The sequence below is a fragment of the Dysidea avara genome, chromosome 6 (assembly GCF_963678975.1).
Source record: "Dysidea avara chromosome 6, odDysAvar1.4, whole genome shotgun sequence".
NCBI classification, from domain to species: Eukaryota; Metazoa; Porifera; class Demospongiae; order Dictyoceratida; family Dysideidae; genus Dysidea; species Dysidea avara.
In genome coordinates, this window is record NC_089277.1 from 32,360,120 (window position 1) to 32,383,778 (window position 23,659).

Consider the following 23,659-nt stretch of genomic DNA (forward strand, 5'->3'; position numbering starts at 1 on the left):
AATTATCACATGTACCACTAACTACCACACTTGATACTGTATACTGGTATAGAGTACATAATCATAACCACCTAATGTTGTACACTGATATGTAACTATACCAGATACCTTATGACATGTGGTGAAATATTTCAATTAATGTTTCAACTACAACAGTACACAAAATAGTTGTTACACTACTAGGACTGTGTATTGTACAGTTATTGAGCAGGTGAAACATATTATCAGAGAGCTATATAACAATAATATGAACAGTTATTACATTCATTTAAGGGCATCAGAGTAAAAGTGAAAGTAGTAAATAAGGCTTAGTGTAGGAGGATCTGAGGGTACGGCATCAAGGAAATTTTGAGAATTACTTTTGATATACTAATTTTGGGCTGTGCAAAGTACGAGCTATTGTTAGCTAGTTAGCTAGGTGCTTAATAATAAAACTGGACACTGATCAAAGAAGTGGTGAAGTGCTGGCCTCATTGGTCATGCCTACTCTGATGTCCTTGCATTCATTAGAGTACTACATTTACTGTCAGTCACCAATGTGACTGGATCTGGGAAAACTGGTCTTATCGCCCATGTCAGCAGATTCAATTTTTTTGACCAAGAACACAAAGTTACATGAATAAACTAACTAATTTCACAATCAAAATCAGCTAGACTTGAGTGGTCTGATTTTGCTGGCTACTTTTCCCAAGCCAGTGGTGATCTGTATGTGGAGTGTCGGGCCTTAGCCTGAGGATGGTTGTATTCATTTCACTTGTAATCCTTAGTTTTTCATCCTTTGTCTTTGCACAATTGAACGCTTTTGCTAATTCTCTAGATGTCTACTTTATGTGATATTTTAGTACGTAGTCTAAGTACATCCATGTCCTTCAATGACAAACAGTTTCTTCTCTTAGCTGTAAAGTAAATGAGTCTACCATCTCGTTATTAGCAGCTGTATTTCTCGTGACTGGACAATATGGATTGTCAGTACAAGCAAATCATTCATTTTAGTTCAGTTTCTTGTGGTTACCATGCAAATCAACATCTATGGATACCTAGCATTGGTGAAGTGTTGGTTGTTAAACAGGAGCAGAATAATTGTCATGACAAACATTTAGTTGATATCATCAAGATGGCTGCACTGCTGGTCATGTACCAAACAATATCTTCAAGAATGGCTTTTTACCACGATGAAGATGTAACATATTGTGAAATATTATAACAGAAGAACATTACAATAATGGTGCAGGAATTGTACTAGAAATTCCTTAAAGATTTGGACATCGAATGCATGTTTTAAAACTAAAAAGAACTCTTCTCTGCAGATACTGTAGCTAGTTATGTATATTCTGACCACTGTATGAGACTCAATTCTAATGCATTGATGCTCCTGTTGTACCAGTCAGTGTTGAAACAGGGTCGGGTCATTCGGGTCACATTTTCTCAGGGTCATCCGGGCCTGACCCGGATTGGATAACGTGAGAAACGAAATTATTCATTTCACGATGTGGAAATGTGTCCGTTGCTGTCTGCAAGCTTACGTGGAGCCATGCCCACTAATCGATTGTTGTATGAGTTGCATATAGCCTAGCCTTACAGCAGGATAAGTACTTTTTCGAGCCACACCATTTTAATATATCGGGAAATTGTAATACTAGGTATGCATGAAGCCACACCCAATTGCTGTCTGTAAACTCACAGTAGCTACGTGGAACCAAACCCACTGACTGATTTAAATTATATTAAAACTTATACTGGTTTAGTTATCACATAACTGTTCGTTTACTCAACAGGAACATAGATCTTATCACACGCCTCAGCTATAATTATCATCTGGGTAAATCCGGGTCAGTGGGTCATCCGGGTCAGCAGTAGTGACCCAGTTTCAACACTGGTACTAGTTGTTTCTGGCCATTACACACGTTAGACTTAAAACACATGCATACATTTGTGTATGGCTAAATATTTGAGACCTTGTAACCATGGCTGACTGCTTAATTCAGGTGACTGTTAATACAGGTTCTACTGTAGTTTCTTTTCTTGAGTAGCACATTCAAGTAATTGACCCTGGCTATGGTTTAATATGTAACCATGAGCTATAAGACTGAAACATAATGATGGGCATGCAGAGAATTACTAATTCCCTGGTCAGTTTGTATAATATACTTTCCTTAGTGTGCACCATAAGCACAAACTTCCAATGCACCTCACAATGTGAAGTAATGTGAAGCAATTTATACTACTGAGAGTCACACGCATTACAGCAATCAAATAACCAGTATTGCATCATGTGATTAATTGTGCACATGATGCATGGTGGAAATGGTGAAGGACTGTATAGGTTGAGGTTTATTACAAGGAAGCAGCTGCGATATTCTTGAGTGGTTGTGTTATACATGTGTTGGGTTAGCACACACTGTGAATAGTTGATGCTTGAGTTGATGAATATTTATCTGATGAATGTTTAGTTTATTTGTCACATGTTGTGGGCACATGATGTCTAGAATATACATAAGGACAGCTACAGTTGACGCAGCAGGAGATAATCTTTCTAACGCTGCTTTAAGCAAATCCAAAGATCTTTCTCTTTCAGCATCATCAGAACACCACCTAAGCTTGAAACGGGGGTCTAGGATACAAGCTACAATGTATGTTTCATTTTCCTCGTGATATGGCATACGCCTATGTAATGATTGTTTAAGTCCACGAACTAATCCAGAGTGGTATTTGGACACCATGTTTTCAATGTGATGATATAATCCTCGAATACAGGGTAAAACATAACCTGCAGATGGAACACAACCAACCTGAACAAATTCTGTTGCCTCTTCAAAAGGAGTTAGAATTTCCACTATATCTTGAAGCAGGTTTTTTTCATGAGTAGTTAACTTGGGAGCATTTTCAAGTTGTGACAACACCGAATCTGAAACAGCAAGCACTGATCGTATCATTTTAAGCTGAGAATTCCATCTAGTTGTATTATCAGCTTGTAGCCTAGTTTCATCCTTAAGGACATCAGCTGCTACTGTTGACCTGCGCACAAATGATACCAAACTAGAGCACCTTTTGATGACTGTGTTGATCTGACCTGCCTTTGCCATACCATCTTTACCACTAGCTGCAACACATGTGCAAAACAGACATGATGTTCAAATAAGACTTGGCTCTCATCAAGGGAAACATTATCACACCTCTCAAACTCTGACTCGCCTTCAGCCTCACTATCATCACTGGCTGTATGATCTTCAACATCTTCATAACCTGGAAGAGTCAAAAACGCCTTCTTTACATTGGATGCACTGTCAGTGATTATGTGCTTCACTTTTTCCCTCACACAAAAATCAGAAAAGATTTCATCATACCACATCATAATGTTATCACCAATATGTCTTCCACTGACTTGATTGCATGCAAGCATAACTGACTCAAGGTTCCAGTCATCTGAAATATAGTGCCCAGTAATGCCCAAATAAGATCGCATTTGTCGATTTGACCAGAGATCAATTGTTAGGTTGATGGTATCAGTCTTCTTCAGCTTGTCTAGTACACTACTTTTTAACTTATCATATTTCTTCTTCAACAAACTGTGGACAATTATTTACGGCTTGGCACCTGGTACTGAGAATCTAAGATCCTTAACAGTGATTTGAATCGCTTGTTCTCTACTACAGACAGAGGAATGAGGTCATCTGCAACGAAATCGACTACTGCATCAGTTACTAAAATCTGCTTTGGGTGTTGTGAGCTGTATTTTCTTTGGGGCTGCAGTAAATGTGTCAATGTTTGCTGTGAATTTGACTGTAATTCATCTTCATCCTGTTGTTCTTTCAAAAGAGTTGCGTGTACTCGTCTCTATTAAAAGATTTTAAAATGGGCAAGTACAATAAACAGCATTCTTACCATATGCTTCCACCAATTTGTAGTAGTCCTAACAGATCCAGTGATTTCCTTGGTGCAATACTTGCACTTAGCCTTAAAATTCTCTGCTGGCAAGACTTTAGGTACTTCATAGTGCTTGAGCACAGCTGGAACCTTCTTCTTAGCTGACATAACTGCCATAGCTGCCTGCTTCTTAATAAAATTAACTATGACAGTCCAACAGCAGTCCCACTATTTCCAAGATCATCAGAGAAATGATGGGGGAAGGCTGGATGGAAAACCTTTTAAATACTGTTTCAAAGCAAACTCAGCAAGTGGCAGGTAACTTCAAGCAAAAGCTGACCATGTTAAAATCCCATATCCAGGAACATAATTATTATCTTTGAGCCAATATACAACTTATTCACTTGCATGGTTTGTATACATGTAAATGTACTTCATTGTACTTCAAAGTACTTCAAGTACTTATAAGTACTTCTAAGTACATTAAGTACATTGCTTGGAACTTAAGTATAAATACAAGTACATTACATTTGTACAAAAAGTATTTAAGTATAAGTACAAGTACTCTAAAAGGTGTGCTTAAGTACACTTAAGTACAAGTACCAAAGTACTTCGCCCCATGCCTGGTCAAGATCTCATTAATTGAGACCAAACCATAATATGTTTGTCTCATAGACATCTCAGATAACCAGAGGTGAGCACTAGTACCTATTCTACAAGATTTACCCAATTTCAGCTTTTCAAGTTCAATTTTCACTCTATCCAACTTGGGTGATAAGAATGTAGTGTCCTCTGGTAATGTAGTGACAGTTAGCAACAAAATAATGAAGTAGTGATCATGTGAGAAGTACATAATAATACTGGTGGTAACTGTACTATACTTACATCATTAGTAGCTAATATGTTAGCTCCACTACTTAGTAGAGTGTTGACCACCTCTAGGTATCCAGAATTACTAGCAAGATGTAGTGCAGTCCATCCATACTAGAAAAAATGATAACAATTACGTAGTATAATCACAACATGTCATAACATACTCTATACTAGTGTAACATCACAGTAAGGTTGAAACAATCTTTAAAGTTCGATATTATAGTACTCTATAATAGGGCTGGGACGAAGCTTCGAATGCTTCGTGGGTTCGAAGGTTAAGTAAACTTCGAATTATAAAAGTATCCTTCGAAGCTTCGTAATGCACTCATAGTCTACGAAAGAATTACAAATATACGTCGTCTTCTTTATTGCAGCTGCTTAATCCTCTTGCGTGATCAATGTTCGTCTCTTCGCAATCGATCTTCATGTGCCACGCCCACTTTTAAAACCATCGCAGTTCAGCTTGCTACCATATTTGCAGCCTTAAAACACCTTATAAAGTGATAGATAATGCACGGAAAGCGTACTTTTAGTCATTACTCGGTGTTTACCTATGCAAGATTGCAGTGTAGCAGACACGCCCATTTGCAATCGATCGATCGCGTCATTCAGTACTGCTGCTATGCACTTTCCAATGCTTATGATTATGATAATTGGAAGGCAGCAAAATGCTGATTACATCCAATAAAAGAAAAGAGATATAAAAATGGTTTGGGGATATTTACAGATAACTAGCTAGAGTGTGTGCATTTATTACAAAGTCTTTGTCATAGCATAAGGAGGGTAGATTGTTCCATTCTTTAATAGTTCTGTAAAAATAATTCATTTGGTATTTGTTGGTGTTGGCTGCTGGCAGTATGAGTCTGAGTGGGTGGTATTGTCTTGTGCTGGTGGATTGTGGCAGAAAGTAATTGGGTATTTGTAATGCTGGCTCCTGCTGGTGAGTAATTCTGTGAAATAAAGATAATCTAGATACTTCACGTCTCTGTTCCAGTGTGGTCCAATTAAGATCATCTAACATTGTTGTTACACTACTCTTAAAACTGTAATCTCACTGCACCCACCTCGCTGCTCTCCCCTGAACCATTTCAAGTTTGTAAATTAAGTTCTGTTGATGTGGATCCCAGACTTGAGTGGCATATTCAAGAATTGGTCGCACAAGTGTTGTGTAAGCGTCTGATTTAACCTTACTGTTACATTTACTTAGATTTCTTTTTATAAAATTCAGCATCCTGGTGGCTTTGTTTGTAATGTTATTAATGTGAGGTGCCCATGAGAATGAATTGTCTAGAAGTATCCCTAAATACTTATATGTGCTGCTGGATTTGATGGTCTGGTTGTTTAAAGTATAGTTATTTTATGAGAGGTAGATGATGTCTCGTAAATCTCAGTAAGACACATTTGTTGATATTAAACTTCATCTGCCACCTCTGTGCCCATCTAGAAATTTCATCAATATCTTTCTGCAACAGAACCACGTCATCTTCATTACTAATTGTTCGGCAGACAACACAATCATCCGCAAAAAGTCAAATAGATGACAAGATGTTACTGTTAATATCGTTTATATATAGTAAGAACAAAAGAGGCCCTAATACAGTACCTTGTGGGACACCAGAAATAACTGAAACAAAATCAGATTCGTTACCATTCAACAGTACTCTTTGTGTTTGTTTTGTCAGCTATTCAGAAATCCAGCAATGTATCCTGTCGTTAATTCCATAATATTGCAGTTTCTTAAGCAGGCGTTGGTGGGGTACAGTGTCAAAAGTCTTAGCATAATCTAAGAAAAGTACATCAACTTGTTCGTGGCTATCTATACTATTAGCTAATTCTTCAATAATGGTAAGCAGCTGGGTGGTGCATGAGTGTCCTGATCTGAATCCATGTTGGAAAGTATGTTATTCTTCTCTAGGTGTGACATTATAGAATGGAAAATTATGTGTTCCATCACCTTACAGCATACAGATGTCAGTGAGATGGGTCTATAATTTACTGGCATGGATCAATCCCCTTTCTTATAAACAGGTACGATATTAGCTTGGAGCCAGTTACTAGGAAGGATCACTTCGTTAAATGATTGGGTGATAGTATGTTAAGAGATCTGCACTTATTAGACTTTGTAATTTTAATACATGAGTGGTTATGATCATTAGTGGAAATTACTTGGAGGCATAAATCAAGAATTTCTAAGTTATGATTAGCTATATTATTACTGTTGCTATCTAGTCAATTGAAAGACTGGGAAGCACCATTCTTTGTTACTATTCTTCCCCTCTTGATTATTAGGTTCTTTTCGCCGTTGTCCTTGCGTCGCTTTAGTTCTTCTCTAAGTGCCTTATTGGTTTCCCGCTCCTTAATTGTTCAATCTGGTGTTACATAGATGTTATTCCATCTTTCAGTTGCTCGGAGTTTAGAAGCCTGTTTCATAACTAAGCGCTTGTGGTGCTCATCACTTAGTGTTACTAAAAGTAATCTTGCTTTACTACCACCTGGCTTTCCAAGCCGCAGCACATTAGTTACACTTGACTTTGGTACATTGAATTCTGTTTCAAATAGCTAATGAACCTTTTCGTGATCCTTAGTGGAAGACTCTTCACCCATATTATGAACAATAACATTACATTTTCTATGTTCTCGATCCATCAATGATTTGTGCAGGAGTGTCTTTCATTACTGAAGGTCTGGCATCACCGGACGTTGTATTCGTCTCCATTGGTGTGTCAGCTTGTGCAGGTCTTGAAGGCCCTCTTAATAGTTCAAGACTCTCAATAATTGGCTTTACTAAGTTTTCCATCATGTTCTTAAGTGGTTCTGTTATTCCATTAATTATGGTATTAGCAACCTCACATTCATTAGTAATACCTTGAGGGCCAGGTGATTTACTTTTGGAATTTGAGAGCTTAGTGAGCATTGTAGATTCACATACTGGACAAAACCAATGAAGAGATTACAAACTTATTAAATAGGTAAAACTTAAGAAGGATGTGCATAAATGCAAGAAAACCTGTAACTTGAAAGCCAGCACCGAAGCTTCGAATGTTTGAACATTTTATTAGCGAATATTCAAAGGTAAATTTCAATATTCGTCCCAGCCCTACTCTATAATATTAACAGTTCAGAACTCACAAACTCTAGCTATAATTGTTATTTTGCTATAACACTTTATACATAGTACTAAACATTGTACTAGCTGCATGTCTGACCCTAGAAAAACATTCATTTTGTCGAGAGTAACATTATTCCTAATACTGTAGTGCATTGTTACTACTCATCAGGAATCACTTCACTGTCCAAAACAGGTTAGCAGGAGTTATATACATGTCACAGAAATTTTCCATTGTGCTCCATTATGCTAGGTGATTAATTTATGCTTTTCATCACCTATTATGCCCAAAATGATGCCGACATAATCCATGCAAGCCTACTTTATTCTTATTCCAATTAATCGATTAGCTACATGTAAACACAAGAAAAGTACATACAGTACCGTATGTACAATACTGTATGTTTTATAACTTGTCTTGGAGAAGTGTAAACATTGGAAATTTAAAACTGAAATTGGTCCAAACATTATCTAATCAGTACCTCCTTACATATTAAGCACTAAGTATCATTAAGTGTTACCTTAATTTACTTTTATTCCATTGTAAAATAATTTTTGGAAGCAAAATTTGTCTGAAAATCTCTTGCACCAAAATTTTTACATAAGATCAAACAACTCTAATAGAGCAGTTGTTATTATACAAAAATATATACTTTTGCACAAACAGAAACCAAATTGCAGTAGTTTATTTCACATGTTTAATAATGTACTGCAAATAAAATGTTTTATCTACAGTATTTTGGTGCTATCAGACACGTATACATGAATAGACAGGTACTTATCAATTGATGTATGTGTGGGACATTGAAAGGCCTATTGGAAGCACTAGAAATTGAAAAATGAAATTGTGGGGTCAAAGCGTATAAATTACTAATAATGAGTACCTCTTTACAAGGACCACCTTTATATTAAGACCACTTCTAAGAATCATGACCACATATAAAACAGTCTCAATGATTAATCTGGATAGATAATTTAAAAAATATTTCATGGGGCTGATGTTCCTTAATTTCATGAATTGATGTGTAGTACATACATTGCAGAAACACCAATGAAAACAGCACATGGTCACAATTTACAAGACCATGAAGTGTGTTTTGGGACCATCATACTGACTCATGGGGATATCTAGTTAATTACATTAATGTACATAGCCTCACATGTCTGTCATGTCGATTAAAGGGTCTGGTGGATTAGCTTTGTGCTAGTCATTTCTTTGCTATGATAAGATAGCTAGCTAGTTAGCTATAGTTTGTACGATTTGAGATAAATCCTGGGTTGTTGATTAAGAAGCCATACAAGATCAAAGGCTTTAAACATGATGTTCATGATGCATTTATTTGTAAGCTCATGTTACAGGTGCACACTTAATTGTTGAGAATATGTCATCCAGTGCAGCATCAGCGAGTGCGAATTAAACTCCCTTGGAAAGAGATTAAACAGCCAAACGAAGCATCTACTTATGAAACTATGGGAGTACCTTAAACAAGGAGCGAAGAAGTGTAACTTTTCTGCCAACATCAAGGAGAGAATCTCAGAGGTCACCAATAATACCTTCTTTGCTGGGTCTTGGCATACATTATGCCACACAGGGATTTCAAAGATATCCATTGTAAGGGTTAGAATGGAGTACTACAAGAAAGGCGGCTTATCTATGCCAAGTAAAGGTACAAAAAGCACTTTGCACAAGACTGCTCAATGGAATCGCCAGGTAAAAACGTTCACAAGTCTGTGTTGATGCAGACAGTTTCAACTGAGAAGCAATCAGATGGAAGATCCATTCATTGTAGGAAGGAAGGAAAATTTATCACTCTAAAAGATTATGGTAAGTTAAATTTTGAATCCTGGAACTTTGTCACATACTCCGTCTTAGGCCAAACTTAAGAATGATGGTGTTTCTCTGGGGGTAGAACATAGCTTAAAAGAGTGTTGAGCGATATGGGATTTAAGTACAAGACGATTAATGACAAGAGGTTAGCATTGCAACAGTTTGTGCTTTATGTCACTACACATATACACAGGGTATACTATGAGCAGCCCTGCATAGTCCATCAACGTCATAAATATTTATCATGAATGAAGTGCAACAGAACTGAAGGAAGACCAGTTGTGTACTTGGATGAGACTTGGGTAATGAAGAACTTCTAGAGCAATTCCTCATCCAAATCAACAGTGATAGCGATGACTCTTCTACTAGCAGCAGCAGTGGGTCCAAGTCTTCTGACCTCACTTCATATGATGTAAGATTGTTTGATATTTGCAGCAATGGTGTTGCAACTTGATGATGGCTCAGGTAAAGTCTGTGAAGTACCTGAAAATACAGATGAAGTGTAAGTGTGTGCACTTTAATAAAAAAAAATATATTATTGCTTTATTATGCTAGCAGAAGTTGAACATACCATCCCTTGTATATTTGATCAGTGCAGGAGTGTTTGGAAGTCACTATTGGTACTATCAGCCCAAATTCATACAAACAGTGTTATTTCGTTTGTTGAAACTTTTAGAGTTTTGTGGGAATGTGACTTCCAAAAACAAAATGCTGGCTGGAAAAGTTGTGTACATGTGTGACGAAGTAATGAGAAAAGGATTAAAATGACAAATTCACAATAGAAGATGATGGGCAGCTGTGTGATAAATGTGAAGTAAAATACATGTTGTGCAGCTCACTTGCAGGTACACCAATGCTGTATAACAGATTTTGACTGAAGAAGTTCTTTTCCCTGAATGTAAGTAGGCCATTTATCTTCTGAATACAATGCAACAGTGGCCTCAGCTCTTCTACTCATGCAACTCTGTTTTACACACACAAAAACTGGTTTATTTTCTTGCAAAAGTGTATTACAGCCTCTTACATAACAGATAGTGAAATCATGTGTGTTGAGGGTGGGAGTGTGACATCTGAGTTCACCACAAACATGTGTCAACATGAACACCAAAGGGCTGCACTTTAGAGGCTTCCTCTTTGAAGTGTATGGCAAAAGTTTACAGTGTCATAACTGGAGTCTCTTACATTCAAATGAAGCACCTTTAATACATTCTTAGCTGATTGAGAGGCGCTACTTATCGAGCAATACAGGAAACACATGCAATGTAACAATCGTGAGTTATTAATTGTTTTTGAGGATTCAGCTCAACACGCACATACTATAATTTTGTTAATAACATCACTTCATTATACAGAATTTGGCCATAAAAAGATCTAAACGGTGTACATCAAGTAAAGATCTCATTAACTGAGACCAAATCATAGTTATGTTAGTCTCATAGACATCTCAATTAACCAGAGGTGAGTACTAGTACTTGTTCTACAAGATTTACCCAATTTCAGCTTTTCAATTTTAGTTTTTCAACCTTCACTTTGGGTGATAAGAATGTAGTGTCTTGTGGTAATTAAGTGACAGTTGTTGACCAAACATCAAGCAGTGATTACAGTGGTTACTGTACTACCTACAGGAGTAGCAGCTGATAATGTGACTGGATCTGCAAGAATCCCATATGTTCGCACAAGCCTAATTTTATAGTAGAATGCAAAAAAAAATGTGGAGTATTTATGAAATCATAAAATAATATTTCCGTAAATTTTTAAGCATTTTTTCACACTGAAGGAAAGTGTTCAATGCTTAAACTTTGATAGCATAAAGCAAGAGAAGTTCCAAAATCTTTGTTTAGTGTCAGTCTGCCTTGTGTTGGATGAATGGTTCACGATTGTTTCTTCTCACATTTTTGCATTGCCCTGGTCATAGGAAAGGCAGCAATGGATTCGCCTGTTCATGGATAGTCCAATGGTGAAAGTTGCATCTTGGTAGAGGACTGCAATCGTAAGTTATGATTGTTTACTTAAGCACCTGTAGTTTATTTTCCATATTGGCACTGTATAAATCGATTTTTCTGTTGTTGCCACTTAGTAGCACTGTAACTTTGAAGTTTCTTGCCTTCTAGAGCTGAAACTTTAGTTGACCATCCCTTTGGCTATCTAGATAAAGAAAATGTAATAAAATGGAATTCAAAAATGCACTAACATGGGGTTTTTGCAGACCTGGTCACATATGTTAGCTCCACTACTTAGTAGAGTGTTGACCACCTCCACCTGACTGCCTCACTGCAAAACCACATTCACAAAACTAGAGGCCACCACCACTTTAAGTCACAACAAAAAACTCATGAGTGGGATGCACCTTTTGTAGTGGTAACAGTGAATGTCTAACTTCTGTGTACTTTGCTATTCTCAATTAAATTGTCATCTACTTCTTCATGACAGGAAACCATACAAAGGCAGTAATTTCTGTATCAACACTTTACTTGATGGAGTGTATATAGACACAAAGTACCATAGTAGCTGATATACTGTAATAATAGCATTAGACCATGCCCCCTGAAATGATCAGAACACTTCATGACACCACTTGTTGAGGTTACGCCCCTAAATGATCTAGCTCCATAGAAAAGATACCACCAAACATAGTAAACAACTTCACACACCCTTTATTATCTGTGGTACCATGCCCCAAACTTAATCTACTGTGCAACTGAGTAATGACATCAAGATATTCTAGTATAGCAGTCAAGGCAACAGTGTATTTTATAGCTATGCTCTAACAAAAAGGTCATAGGTGGTGGATCTGAGGGGGCCAAGGGGGCTTTGCTCCTCTGGTCCTTCTCTTTCCCTCCTTGGACTTACAAGACTATATTGGCACTAGAAACAGGAATCATCTATTCAAACCATATTCAGAAGTACAGAAAGCCAACAAGCAAATAGAAGAAAACAGTTATATAAAGCAACTTAATAGTTATAAACTGTAGCTACACTGTGAATAAAATGAGATAAATAAATTTGATGTTTTTTGTGATAAAGATTGAGATACTCTAATAATAGAGCAGTCACCACTTTAAATAGAACAAACACAATTCTAATGCTATTAACTGACAATTTTTGTAACAGTAGCTACTACCTTATTTTGTTTAGTACACTCTACCATCAAACAGCTTGATATAATCAATTTTGTATGCCTTGCAAAGCATGTATTATGTTAGCTAAATAGCTATCAAAAATGCTCCCGAATTCAAGCATAGGAGGGCTAATTTTAAATTTTTTCTCAGAAGACATCCAACTAGAGTCTTAGAAACTGTATTCCTTTCGTTCATCCAGCTAGCTATGCCAGACAAAGTTATGCAAATGAATATACCATAGAGTTAGATTGTTAAGTGCATGTGTCTATTAAGTGCATATTATTTGTTAAGCTCATACATATTTCTTGTGAATAACCATTACTGATAAGCGCACATGGCCCAATGTGAGCCTTACATGTGACAAAGCTATACACAGGAAGAATGCTGGAAAAGTAATCTCTCCTTGAGTGCTTATCTCTCTGGCTTTGTATACAGCAAATCAGTCTTCTGAATTGTGATAATTCTTGTCATCACCAAGGATTTCACCTAGAAATGGAGTCAAATATTCTTATACACTAGCACAGTTACCATGAACTACAGTGTACTCTATTACAACGTAGTGATTCAGTGTTAAAAACACCATAATTATTTATTAGGCGTACATGCCTTACAAGATAGTATTATTTAAAAAAAAGTTTACTATGGAAATTATAAGTGCTTGAGCTTAACAACCCGACTCTAAGGTAACTTGTGCACTAGAGTCCCATTATTCTCATAATGGAATAAACACTGTTCTATCTCCCCCCCCCCCACCCTCATCCCTTGTAGCAGTATCTCCTAGATCCGTCTATGAAAAAAGTTTATAAACTAGTATAACAAAAAATATCTTAAATTAAAAATGAAGTAGGGTTTCAGTGATAAACAGTAGAGATGTCGGTAGCTATGAGTGAAAACCTCTACATGGTGTAGCAATGTGGAACTACAATACCAAGTAAGGATTTTCCCTCATATTTATCATCATCTCTTGTTACACTACTACTTTAATCACTAGAACCCTGCTTCATTATTAAATCAATAATTATTAAATTTTGTTGTACTAATTTGTTAACTCTTTTTGTTAGATCATAGCTATAAAATACACTGTTGTTGTGACTGCTGTATTAGAGTATCTCAATCTCACTACTCAGTTATGCAGTGGATTAAGCTGGAGGAGTGGTACCAAAGATAATAGAGGGCTTGTAAAGTTGTTTCTAGTTTCTGGTTTCATCTCTTTTGTATGTAGTCTACAATGTATCACACTGATAGTAATAGTACATACACATTGTACAGATATCTTGTGATCTGTACTAACAGGTTTAATACCAAATAAAACTATCTCAACATAATGTGATACATACACCGGTAAAAGTATTAATACATCATCATAAAGCCACACTTTTTGTAGATTTGTACATTGTAAGATCATACTCTAATAGAATAGTCATGAAGTTAGTTGTTGTAACTTTGAAGTACTCTAATAGAACAATCAAAACAATATGAATATGAAAACACCTTAATAGAACAATCTCTCATACTAGGCAATATAGATACACTAACAGAGAAACCAAGTAAAGATAAATTTGTTTTGTGAATATAATTGAAGAATCATAAAACATTAAAATATTTCTAAACAGCACATAATAGTGTCATACCTAATTAACCTTGACACATTTAACCTCTCAACTTATATAGTGTGACAAATCACATTTAATTGTGGGTTTGGGTTTATAATATTTGGTGCAAACAAGTTGTGTTCCTGTAAGTGGTACTGTTAACATACTGTACAATACAAAATTTTATTAAATTGTTAATGAGGTATTTACATACATAAAATATCTTAAGACCACATTTGTGACTGGATTTTGGAAAAACAATCCAAATCGCATCTTAGAAGTTCAAGATAAATAGTTTTAAAGAGTTCAAGCATAACTTGCCAAGGATAGTAAGCACGCATATGAAAATTTTCAAAAAAGGTGCATCAATCTATTACCTTTCAGACCACTTCCAGTTCTTGTAGCTGCTTGCAGAGCTTCCTGCCAAATAAGATAGAAATATGAGCAGTTGGACGACCGAAGTAGTAATACGAGTGCTCACAAAGGAGTGGAGGGAGGAGTTGGCGGGGAGGGCAAGTTCAAAATGGAGGAAGACCACAATTGGAGTCCAGACATGAGATTACAGGGCTGTGCTGTCTCCTTAGTGGCTGATATGCAGCAAAATCAACAGAAAAAATGTCTGGCCAACATTACCAGTACACCACTGATTCTTGCTAAGCCAGACCCTTCACAAGGCCAGATACTGCCATTCGACATCTCTATACCACCCAGAAAAGACGTCTGTTAAAACCAGTCTCAAGTAATTTCTGAGGGTGAAAACTAGTACGATAGTGTGGCTATTTAATGGTGGTGTTATGTAGTTTGATTTTGCACGATGTGCAATTTGGATTGGTTTTGTAAAATCTGGTCACATTTTAATAACATTGCAAACATGTGCTAGGTCTTCAACATAACTTGACTCATATTTGTAGCACTACCACCAGTTAGCACCATTACAGCAATAAACTCATCAGAGGTGGATGTGCCTTTTAACAAATATCTGCCTTCTGTGTTTTCCATTCCTTTTATCTTCAATTAGTCATCTTATCCTTCATGCCAGCTACAAAGGCATTATTTTTCCATATCAATACTTTCCTTAAATGAGAGAGAGCATTTATTTAGATTATACAAAATTATATTTTAGGTACTTAACGGACTGTAGTATCCTTGTGATAGCATTGGGTAGCAATTACGCAGGGCTTGTAAAGTGATTGCAATGGGCCACATTCAAGTCATCTGTTTAAAAATGTTTAGATGATGCTGTCTACCAAAGTATCATAGCCTCCGAGAAAAGATTTTGACTAGTTGTAAACCTCTATGTAATTGCCAACTTCACTTACTTTTACACCCTTACCATACCCACACCCTTGCATAAGGACTGTACCCATTGCTACATGTGTCTGAGGTCTCACATGTGTTATTTAAGTTATACTGTATAAAACTGTCATATTTAAGGATTAATGGCTTTCTCTCCTCACAACCACATGTGTATTTTATAGCTATACTCTAACAAAAGTTTATGAAGTAAGTTAGGTTCCAACGATATAAAGTAGTGAAACAATACGTGATGGAAGTCATGAGGGAAAATCTCTACATTGTAGCAATGTGGGAAAATCTTTAGTTTGGCACTGAAAAGATAAACATGCTAACTTGGGCATTTTCCCACAATGTTACAATGCCAATTCGGGATTTTCTCTCATAGCTAATTATTTTTTATGCCATTAATTATAGATATAACTTATGAAAATTTTTTGTTGATGCTTCTGAATAATATTACAATGACATTATGGGTGTACAACTGAATCAAATAGTACAATGTAGTACCATTCAAGTAGTGATGTGCGATAAAATCGATTAATCGATTATATCGATATATTTTAAATATCGTGATGACAATTAACCAACAGCTTATATCACGATATGGTACTGCATGCGCATGCGCCCTAATCACGTTTCATGAACAATGGAAAAATGGCATCTAGCTTAATTCCGCTCCCCAGTGGCAAGAGCAAAGTGTGGCGCTATTTCGGATTTAGAACTGATGGAACTGGAACAATTTTGAACAGAAGAGAAGTGGTATGCAAGGTTTGCTCGCAGACTTTACCGTACTCGGGAAATACGACGAACTTAACTCACCACCTTAAGCATAGTCACGATGAAGAGTACTCGCTTCTTGCTAAGTCAACTCCGTCTCCATCAACGCCAAAGTCGAAGCAAAAAGAACAAACGATGGATTATTTTGTGAAAGGTCTTTACACTCGAGGAAGCCAGCGTTTTAAGCAATGTGAGGAGTTGGTGATGGAGTATGTGTGCAAAGACATGGAACCACTTACAACAGTTGACAGCGTTCCGTTTCTTCGACTACTACAGACACTGGATCCGAGATACATGCCTTCCTCTCGTGCCCACTTTACTCGAGTACTATTACCTGCCAAGTACGAAAGTGTTAAGGCCTCTGTGACAGATACAATAAGTAATGCTAGCTGCTGTTCACTGACTACAGATATGTGGACTGGGTGCCACAGCCGCTCCTACATGGCTGTGACTGCTCATATTGTCAGTGATGACTGGGAGATGAAGAGTTTTTATCTTGCTACTTGTGAGGTTACCAGTGCTCACACTGCCGACAATATAGCTGCTGAGCTGTCGGCTGTTATAGCTGAATGGAAATTGGACACCAAAGTTATTGGAATCACCACTGATAATGCTAGAAATGTTAAGAATGCTGTGGATAGTTTGGAGTTCACTCACTTTGGATCAAGGGGTCCGCCACGACCTTAAAATCCTGTACGAGATTCCGAATCCCACGAAATTTCAGGCAAGATTCCGGATTCCAACCCAAGATTCCAGATTCCAAGAAATATTTAAATAACTGAAATCCAGTTACAACAAAGCTTGCAGCGAGGCTAGCAGTCAGCTAGAAAAGCTCAGTCATACTGTAGAAGGCAAGGTAGAACACGAGGATGATCTAGAAAGCTGCTTTACAGGGTTTTGCGAGGGGTTTTGACGCTTCTTGAACGAAAGTCATAGCTAGTGCGATTGCTCTTGCGTGTGTATACTATCTACTACTTGTGGTATTAGTTAGCTATCTATTACCAGTAATTGCCTATAAATAACAACGCTATTATACGTCTTGCTATGAAAACTACTATGATAGGGATTTCAAATGGTAACACAGGTTATTTCACTCCTAGAACGTCCAGTGACAGTACAGACGCATGCATGCGCAACCGGGCCACTCTACGACTTTCATTCAGAAGTGTTAAAAACCCTGTATACAATTTATCATGATTTTTGTACAATTAATTATAAGGACTTAAGTATAATCTACAATAACAAAACGTGTCACAATCTAATCATTAACATAGCTCAGAAGTATGATGTGTACTAGCTATAGATTTCTCCTCCTTGCTGCATTCAACACAGTACCACGATTTAATCTGATCATTGTATTCCACACAAGCAGCATGAAACCATTTGTTACGTGTGTCACAACATACCATTTTGGAACCATCATCCGGCATTCGACATATGCAATGCACTTCACACACTTCTGTATTTAAAATTCTGGATCTACGCTTGCGACGCTGTGAGGAGGGAAATTCTTTTAGCTGGCCAGTCTCTAGAATTTGCTGTAAGTGTGGCCGTAATTCTTCTTTTTTAAACACAATGCTACAAGGATCCTTGTCATGTGCTAAACATGTCAATGTAGCAATAGCATAAAGTCCACAGTCTGCAGCACCAACTTGCTTCCCAACATCCATTATATTCACTGTAAAGGTATCATCATTTGTGTTTAGCAACTGGGCAATAATATTTTTGCCATTTCCAACACCTGAAGTGTAGGCTGAATCATACAAACAAATCATGCTATCATTGTTCATCTCCAAGACAGCCCAATGTTTGATTGCTGCATTGATGGTAACATGGATTATTTGCAAATTCTTTTGCTGCTTATTCTGTAGTGGTAGCTGCTTCTGTTGGAATAATGTGCTTTGTAATCCACCGATTGACTGAAATTGTGTCTTGACAAGGTTTTGGAAGGCATTAATGTGCAAGTCAGACAGTTCTTTATCATTTAGAAGTCTTTGTAATTCCCTTCTACCAAGCAATATCCCTCCACATCTGGTCCAAAGATCTTTTACGGATTCGGCTTGACTGTCATTTTCAGCATTGTCAGGTATCACAATTGCACCAGTTGTAGATGTTGAGGTGCTTCTTTTTGGCACACTGTTTTGCTGGACACTTGATTGAAGTGAAGTTTCTACTATAGATAACAAAGATTTCGTGCAGTCTTCTGTGATGAAAATTTGTTTTGCTGTCAAAGAAGACTGTTTTGCTGGCTTTGTAATATGGTTGAATGTGAGGGTGTCATCAGAATTTGTAACATCTTTCATTATACAACTCTCTGGTAAGGTACATACATAACTTTCCAAAGAATGATAGTCCATAGTACTGTTCTTCGACAACTCAAACATACTTTCAGAACCTGGTGAAAGTTGATACCATGAGCACAGTACTCCAATATGTTTGGTTACTTCAACAGATTGATCATTACAAGGTTTATCATACTTTTTTGTCACTGTATTATGTCTGGAAAGCTGAAGAATACGACCCAATTTCCACTCAAGACCAAACTTGAAAACACACAAATCTCCTATGCAAGCCTTTATAGAACAAAACACCTATATAGACACAGTAAGTTTAAAGCGAAGTGAAATTAACAGCTCAAGGCAAGCTATAACAGGCCAACAAGCTTATAGCTGCATCTCGAGCTGCATACCACGAGTTGCACGCTATTAGAATATCCGGAATTATTCGGAATTTCACGGACTTTAATCAACCAAAAGATTCCAGATTCCAAGGCAAGATTCCAGATTTTGTGTGAGATTCCGAGGGATTCCAAATGACTTGTACAGGATTCCAGCCCGTGACGGACCCCTCGCTTTGGATGCATTGGGCATACCCTCCAGCTGAGCATTAATAGAGGACTACAGCTTGGGTTTGTCTCACATGTTTTGGGGCGTGAAGCTGACGTGCCACAAAGTAGTACCACGAGTACTCACAAAGGAGTGGAGGGTGGGGAGTGGCAGGGTGGGCAACGGATGGACTTCAAAATGGAGGAAGACCTTGATTGGAGTCCAGACTCCACACATGAGAATATAGGGCTGTACTGGCTCCTTAGTAGATGATATGTAGCAAAATCAACAGAAAAAATGTCTGGCCAACATTTTTAGTCCATCCACCAGTTAACCACTGATTCTTGTCAAGCTAGACTCTTAACAAGGCCAGACACCGCCATTCGAGATCTCTACACCACCCAGAAAACACATCTTTTAAAACCAGCCTCGAGTCGTCTGAGTAGTACTAAGTGTCAAAACTAGCAGTATGATAGTGTGGCTATCCACTGGTGGTGTTAGTTTGATTTTGCCTGATGTGCAATTTGGATCAGTTCTGTAAACTCTGGTTACATAATAGACTTTGTACAAATTCATATAACTTTAATATGGCCATTTTTCATTACACGAACAAGACAAGTGTTAACAAGCTTGACAGCTGACAATGTCACATTAGACTTATTGCAAACATACGACAGTCACTCTGTATGGCAGCTAATACTTGTTTGGTTGAGGGTGAGCACTAGTTGTATAGGGCAATGTACAAAGAGTTTTCCAGCCTACAATGAACTGTATTATAAGCTTCATAAGTTGTCTGTGTAATATTGTTATTGTATGTGAATGGATTGACGTTACCATCTTTTGACTAGTGTGGGGCTCTCTCAGCCTCACCTCAATAAACATCTCAAGGATATTGCTAATTCATGCCCTATTTCAACCAATGTTCTTTCTGATGGCTTATGAAGCCAACAATGTCATTTGCAGTGAATGCTGTTATACTTTCAGTACAATACCATTATAGAGAGTTATAGAAATGTTACAGAGTCTTTTCAGTGTCAATACAGCCAACATTTTTTTCACATGTTCACTGTAGCATACATAAAATGTTTTATCCAAGTTGGTACTAACAGTCAAGTACATTGATAGTATTATAAGTATGTACGTGTTGAGCTGAGTCCTCAAAAACATTTAGTAACTCATGGATGCAATTACACATGATCTTGAAATTAGGCTCATTTGCAGTGCTACTTGACCCGCTAAAAATATTTCAATATCTTTTGTTCAAATGTCTGACATAATATTTACAGCCAATCAAAATTTTCTCCATGCATACATTTCCTATTGGAAAGCCATAAAATGCTTACGGCCCTTTCCGAACTTGTAATGGAGCCAAACGGCATGTGTCTGTTATTGACACCTTGGCTGTCACTATTAATTATCTAGTTAACTGAAATGTTTACTCTCTTGAGAAAAAAATCCACCTTTAATTTTTAGTTATTTTTTAGGATCCAGCTTACCTTGTACATACTATAGGTACTCATCAATGTGATGTAATGTGTACACAATTGTATTACCAACAACCAGCCTGTGGTCACTAACAAGGTGTACACCTGGTTTAAATACTACATGTAAATAGTAACATTGTACTCGGGAAATTTGGAAAAAGTTATGTAAGTTGTGACAATTATAGCTAATTCCTTCTTCAAAATTCCAAAGTTTAATTGAGAAATCATTATTTTGTATTTTATATTTTCAGAGTATTTGTATTTAAATACTTTTCTAAGTATTTGAACCCAAGCCTGGTAGTCATTCCGTTTTCCTGGTTTTCTTACACCATCACTAGATCACACCAAATTAGTGACATTATGTATCCCATCCTTGACTGTCAATCCTTATTATTACTCTTTTTTTATCAACACTCCCTTAGTATTGAACACAATTCCTCTCTGTATCCCACAGTATACAGTGACAAATTGTCAACAATGTCACTGTTGTTACTGTATTACACTATTGGTACAACATTACTTGTACAATATTAACTCATCAACACATTACCTGGATCTCATGTTGAATGGTACATTATAGTTAATTTGTGAATACTACACTAAATATAAAATACTAGCCAATTAAATGATAGCCAATTAATATGTACTAAACATGACCATATATGGTAATACTTATGGGAACACTTTGTATACAAGTCAACACACTACACTTTGTATCAACTCACCGAGCCCTTCCCATTCACATCCACACCATTCTGTAGGTGTTGTTGTACATCATTGAGTCTGCCATACTCAGCAACACCACATAATCCCACAATGGTATACTATAGTGTACATATAATGTAACAAATAACATGTCATGTACTATACAGCTACACTACTGGACACAATACACAACATGGTGGGGTGAGTTAGAGGTGTAATTTTTATCCCTATAACAAGTGGATGACTACCCCACACATAATGGGAGATGATAAAATAACATAACATATTGAATACACATGACTAAGGTATCCAAATAGAAAAGTATTAACACACAACACATCCAGACTGTGGGGGAAACTTTTGTGTATTTTGTGGTTTTGCTTACAACCATGAATGTTTTTATTGTGAACCTTCATAACATGTATCAACCACAAAAAGTTTTCCACCTCAAATGATTACATTGTATGGTATCAATTGTAGTATGAGTGACATTTCCAGAGGTCACTATTTGACCTTTGTCCTTACTTGAAAACATTGTCTTATATTTAAAGCACCACTGTATGTGTACAGAGAATACAGCAGGAAGGAGTATATCAAGAGGCCAATACAGTATGTAGAGGCAGAGGAAGGTAGAAAATTTTGGGAGGGGGAGGGGGGACTCAAAATTTTTAAACTGTTACTTGTATGAAAGCTGGAGGCTTGTTCATGGTTGCAGGGATTACAACATTGTGCAAAGCACACTCAGTATGCAAAACATAGTCCAGGGTCTGGGGACATGCCCCCCAGAATATTTTTTGAAAAATAGGTACTACGAGATTGAAACTGGTGGTAACTTTACAAAGTATTGTCAATTAAAATCTTTCAGGTACGACATGTGTACAATGAATCCTTCTACTATAGAGCTGCTGGTTTTGAAACCATGCCGATATTTAATCACGTGATACACTCATAATGCTACACAAGGTAATTATTAGAGGAGCTCTGCCCCTCTCATCTGAAAGTTGTGGAGGGTTCCAGCCTCTCTAGCCCCCACCTTCCACTGCCACTAGTATATATGAGGTGAAACCAAGCGTCAAGACACTCACTGAGTGCTGTACTTTTCTTACACACAAGCCTTAATGTGTTGTAAAACACTTTCATGGGCAAATATTTAAAGGATACAAAATGAACACTCCAAATAAAGATGATCAGAAAGTACTTTAAACCGGTTAAAGTACTGCCAGACTTGCGTTATGTATCAGTGTGGGATCAGAGTGAAGTAGCCTAGAAGTATTAGACACATGTGCACCAGTCTAGTAGTGTGGATACTACTTAGTGACAGTTCAAGTGATATGAAGTAGGTACTGGTTGTTCAGTTAGCAATTATTTTCTTTCTTGTTTGTTTGTAGGTGAAAAGCTTTAGTGGCCAGTGCAGTCATCATGTGATAGAACACTATAGTTAAGTGCCTTGTGCTTTAATTCAAGATTCTTCCTAGTTGGATATTAAGACACATGCAGCATTCACATAAAGTAAGTTATATTAGTCAGCAGTGTAGGCAAAGTATGTAGTGATGTAAAAATGTCCATACATGTGTGTGTGTGTTGCATGACTGTCCACTCTGGCATATGGCAAAAGTCTAGCTACATCACTAGGTAGTGAGGATGTATAGAGAAGGTAAAATTAGTCCAAAATTCACTGTCCTATGTTTTTAAACCAGGCGCGCGCCCACAGCCGGCCTGGGCGCGCACCTGGTTTACTGAAAATTAATACAAGTTTAACCACAGGTTAAACAGTGTTAACTAGATGGTTGTTTACATTCATATAGCTAGCACTGTTGATCTGGAAATATGAACAACAGTGCAGTCACGTGTACCAACATAGTGTGGGCGGGAATTTTAAATAATATCGAGGCGCCCGCCAACTGGTTACTTAGCGACGTTCAACAGACAAACCGTAGTGAGCTGGGAAGCTGCTTTTCAGTCAGGAATTACGGACCTTCCTACTTTTATTCGCCAGTAGAATGACTCCTAGACTTGGGTGGAGGCGTTTACACTAGAAACAGCGCCGGGAGAGCGCAAATGCGGACCGAACTTGCGTTTGTTTCAGTACGTTACAGTACTCACGTAACTACCTTGCATTTGTTGCTCACGTAACTAACTCACAAGCCCACGGACGCCTAGGCAGGTAGTTAATATGGTGTATATTTGTTA

At 37.3% G+C, this 23,659-nt stretch overlaps 1 protein-coding gene and 1 pseudogene across 1 annotated transcript in view; both read right to left on the reverse strand.

The window, feature by feature from the left end:
* Window positions 1-23,659, reverse strand: part of LOC136259407 (26S proteasome non-ATPase regulatory subunit 10-like) — a 35,752-nt gene that overhangs the window by 4,311 nt on the left and 7,782 nt on the right. Inside the window, exons 2-3 of the mRNA XM_066052897.1 lie at window positions 21,490-21,588; window positions 4,750-4,848 (exon numbers count right to left, since the gene is read on the reverse strand). Of these exons, the coding sequence (XP_065908969.1) occupies window positions 4,750-4,848; window positions 21,490-21,588 (198 nt within the window). The remainder of the gene's footprint in view (window positions 1-4,749; window positions 4,849-21,489; window positions 21,589-23,659) is intronic.
* LOC136258366 (zinc finger BED domain-containing protein 4-like) lies at window positions 2,373-4,032 on the reverse strand (annotated as a pseudogene).